General features: G+C 35.8%; 1 protein-coding gene across 1 annotated transcript; it reads right to left on the bottom strand.

The window, feature by feature from the left end:
* Positions 1–449: 449 nt before the first annotated feature.
* On the bottom strand, positions 450–1,646 carry LOC122033850. Its single transcript, XM_042593010.1, has 2 exons — positions 1,094–1,646; positions 450–994 (listed from the first exon to the last, which is right to left on the bottom strand). Exons 1-2 carry the CDS (start codon positions 1,644–1,646, stop codon positions 450–452), a joined length of 1,098 nt encoding a protein of 365 aa, XP_042448944.1.
* Between the last annotated feature and the right edge of the window lie 1,360 nt (positions 1,647–3,006).

The following is a 3,006-nucleotide window of genomic DNA, read 5'->3' as shown; positions in this document are numbered from 1 at the left end:
TTCTTTTCTCACCAATTTTAGGAGCCAATTGAGGCCTTATTCCCATCTGAACCATGTCCAATCTAGCTGCCACATTGTCCTTAGTTTTTCTCTTGATGTTCATCAAAGTATTAATCAGAGACTCGAAAACATTTTTCTCAATGTGCATAACATCGAGACAATGCCTAACATGTAGGTATTTCCAATATGAAAGATTGAAAAAAAATTGACTTCTTCTTCCAACATTTACTGAAATTTGTAGCTCCAACATACTTTTCTTCTTCAATGTCTTCCACAATATTCTCCTTTGCTTTTTTCCTTATTTTCCCCTTCACACTTGTTTTCTTTCCAAACTCACATGGTATGTCTGAAAGCTTGTCAAACAACTTAATTCCAGATAATGGCCTACCTGCTTCACCAAGTTCCTCCATGCCATTAAACTCCTTTATTTGCCTCCGATATGGATGAAATCATGGTAGGAATCGTCTATGCCCAGCAAATGACATTTTCTTCCCATTTTGTAGGTGCTTTGCATAAGTATCCTCACCACATATTGGGCATGCGTAATAATCATGTGTAGTACATCCACTAAGGTTACCATATGCAGGAAAGTCGTTGATGGTCCATAAAAGAACTGCTTTAAGAGTGAAAACCTCCCTTCGATAAGCATCATAAACTCCATCAACTCCTTCCCACAACAGCTGCAAATCATCAACCAGAACCTCAAGGTAGACGTCGATATCGTTTCCAGGCTGTTTCGGCCCTGAAATGAGCATCGTTAGCATGATGAATTTCCTTTTCATGCACATGTCTGGAGGCAAATTATATGTGGCCAGCATGATTGGCCAGCAGCTATAGAAAATACTAAGATTGCTATGAGGATTAATTCCATCGGCTGCAAGTGCCAGGCGAATATTTCTTGCCTCACTTCTAAAGTAGGGCCACATATGATCCACCAATTTCCATGACGGTGAATCAACTGGATGGCGTAACTGACCAACAACTCTTGTGCTATCTGCATGCCATGTTAAATTTCTGGAAGTTTCTAAAGATTTAAACATGCGCTTAAATCTTGGTATGGGAGGGAAATACTAAACCACTTTGGCAGGAACACCTTTCTTCTCAACATTTTTCTTAGTTAGCTTCCATCTTGATAAGCCACATTTCGGGCAGCTTACACAGTCTTTATATTGTTTCCTATAAAGGATGCAATCATTGGAACAAGCATGAATCTTTTCATGACTCAAAGCCAAACAACTCAACGTCTTCTTTGCTTCATAAATTGACGATGGCAGATTGTGGTTATCTGGCAGCATGTCCCCAAAATCTGCTAGTAGATCTGAAAATAGAGCATCACTCATCCCATGCCTTGCTTTGGTATTGTATAGTTTTACAAGTGCACTCAACTTTGTGTAACGTTTGCATCCCTTATACAGTGGCTTCTCTGCTTCCTCCAAAAACTTCATAAATGCTTCTGGATTTTCTGTATGGTTATCATACGCTGCCTCACACAAATTAATAGTTTCAAAATCATCATGACAATTATCAGTTGGCTCTTGGTTGACACTCGAATTTAATCTATCCTTCTCCGCAGCCTCGCCATGCCAAATCCAATTCAAATAATTTTTACTGAAACCATTGAAGTAAAGATGCTCCTGAATCCACATAACCGCTCCCTTTTTAAGATTCATACATTTGCAACAAGGACAATGAATTAAATTGGGGTCGATATGTGGATTCTGCAAACAACTTCTAATGAATTGTTCGACACCATCCTCATACTCTTTGGACCTCCTATCTAAGTAAATCCAGGATTTATCCATTATAGTACAACAGAATCCCAAGAAACTTCTTCAGAATTATCATGCTAAAATTATTTACCGCTAGTTCAATGTGTTCTTTGATCAAAACCTGAAGATACTACATATATGTTAAGCAAAAGTTAGAGTAAGACTGCAAAAAGGTAGTCAAATTCATATCGAGCACATCTCCGTATTTTATACTCATTCCAATAGCTGTCAATATTTTCTACTTATCATGAAGAAAAATAATGCGTATTTTGTACAATATGTGGATATATAAAGAACGAAAGCATGGCACCAGTTGAATTTCCAAACACTTGTCTTTTTTTGAACATGCACACTCAATCATTTGACATATGAACGCTCTTAAATAGATTGAATCTATTGGGTTGTCAGCAATCCAGTGTCGGAGACCATTCAGCCTGATAGTAGTAAAAGAAAACCCCTCTAATTTCTGATTTTAAAGTTAGTTTTTCATAATCATGCTGTTGTGATTGTTGAAATTTGTGATGGAAGCAGTTTTGAGTTCGTTTAATCCAATTGTAACCAAATTTATTGAAATTTATGGTGGTTATAAATTGTTCATGGATGGAGCATTTCAGAATGTAGGAGATATGCTGGGTTGCATTTGTACAAGTTGTGTGATACATTTTCAGAGAGCTTACACAAGTTTTTTTATTAGAACTTTTTTTGTCATCCTGAGGAGTTAGGAAAGGTTTGAGATGTAACCATAGAAAGTGTGAATAGTAATTTTATTTAGTTTTATTGTATTTTTGCTCTCATATTTTTTTTAGCCAAAGATTTACTTTGAATTTTATTAAATTATTTATCTTAAGTGGTATCATAGTTAGAAATTGTTAAATTAAAATGTTGTATTTGTGCTGGATGAAGCAGTTACACATTTAATCTCAATAAGTGATAGCATAGTTGAGATTGTCTGATTCTAAAATGCTGTATTTGGGATCTTCATAGTGGATGAAACAGGTAGCACAAAGACAAATTATGTTAGGATGGTGAGAATTTACTTGAACTATTAGTGAATGTTGTATTTAAAGTTATTATCATCATCTACCTAGTGGAGAAAATGCAAAGCTATCTTATGCCAAAGAGAGTAGCAAATAATAGAGAGATGTAATCACTCTTTATCAAATTATACCTAGTGTGGATCGAGTATACAACACAAGGCATTAGATAGAAATTGGATGCATCTCTGTTTTATTTCAAT

This window comes from Zingiber officinale, chromosome 11B (assembly GCF_018446385.1).
Source record: "Zingiber officinale cultivar Zhangliang chromosome 11B, Zo_v1.1, whole genome shotgun sequence".
In the NCBI taxonomy this organism is placed as follows: domain Eukaryota; kingdom Viridiplantae; phylum Streptophyta; class Magnoliopsida; order Zingiberales; family Zingiberaceae; genus Zingiber; species Zingiber officinale.
This window is presented reverse-complemented; position numbering and strand designations above follow the sequence as displayed.

Bases quoted from the DNA above. Each gene is read 5' to 3' on its own strand.
- LOC122033850 (XM_042593010.1), bottom strand. From the start codon at position 1,646: ATGTGGATTCAGGAGCATCTTTACTTCAATGGTTTCAGTAAAAATTAT. The intron at 995-1,093 runs GTGTTCCTGCCA...CATGGCATGCAG, and splicing joins GAAAAATGTTGAGAAGAAAG to ATAGCACAAGAGTTGTTGGT.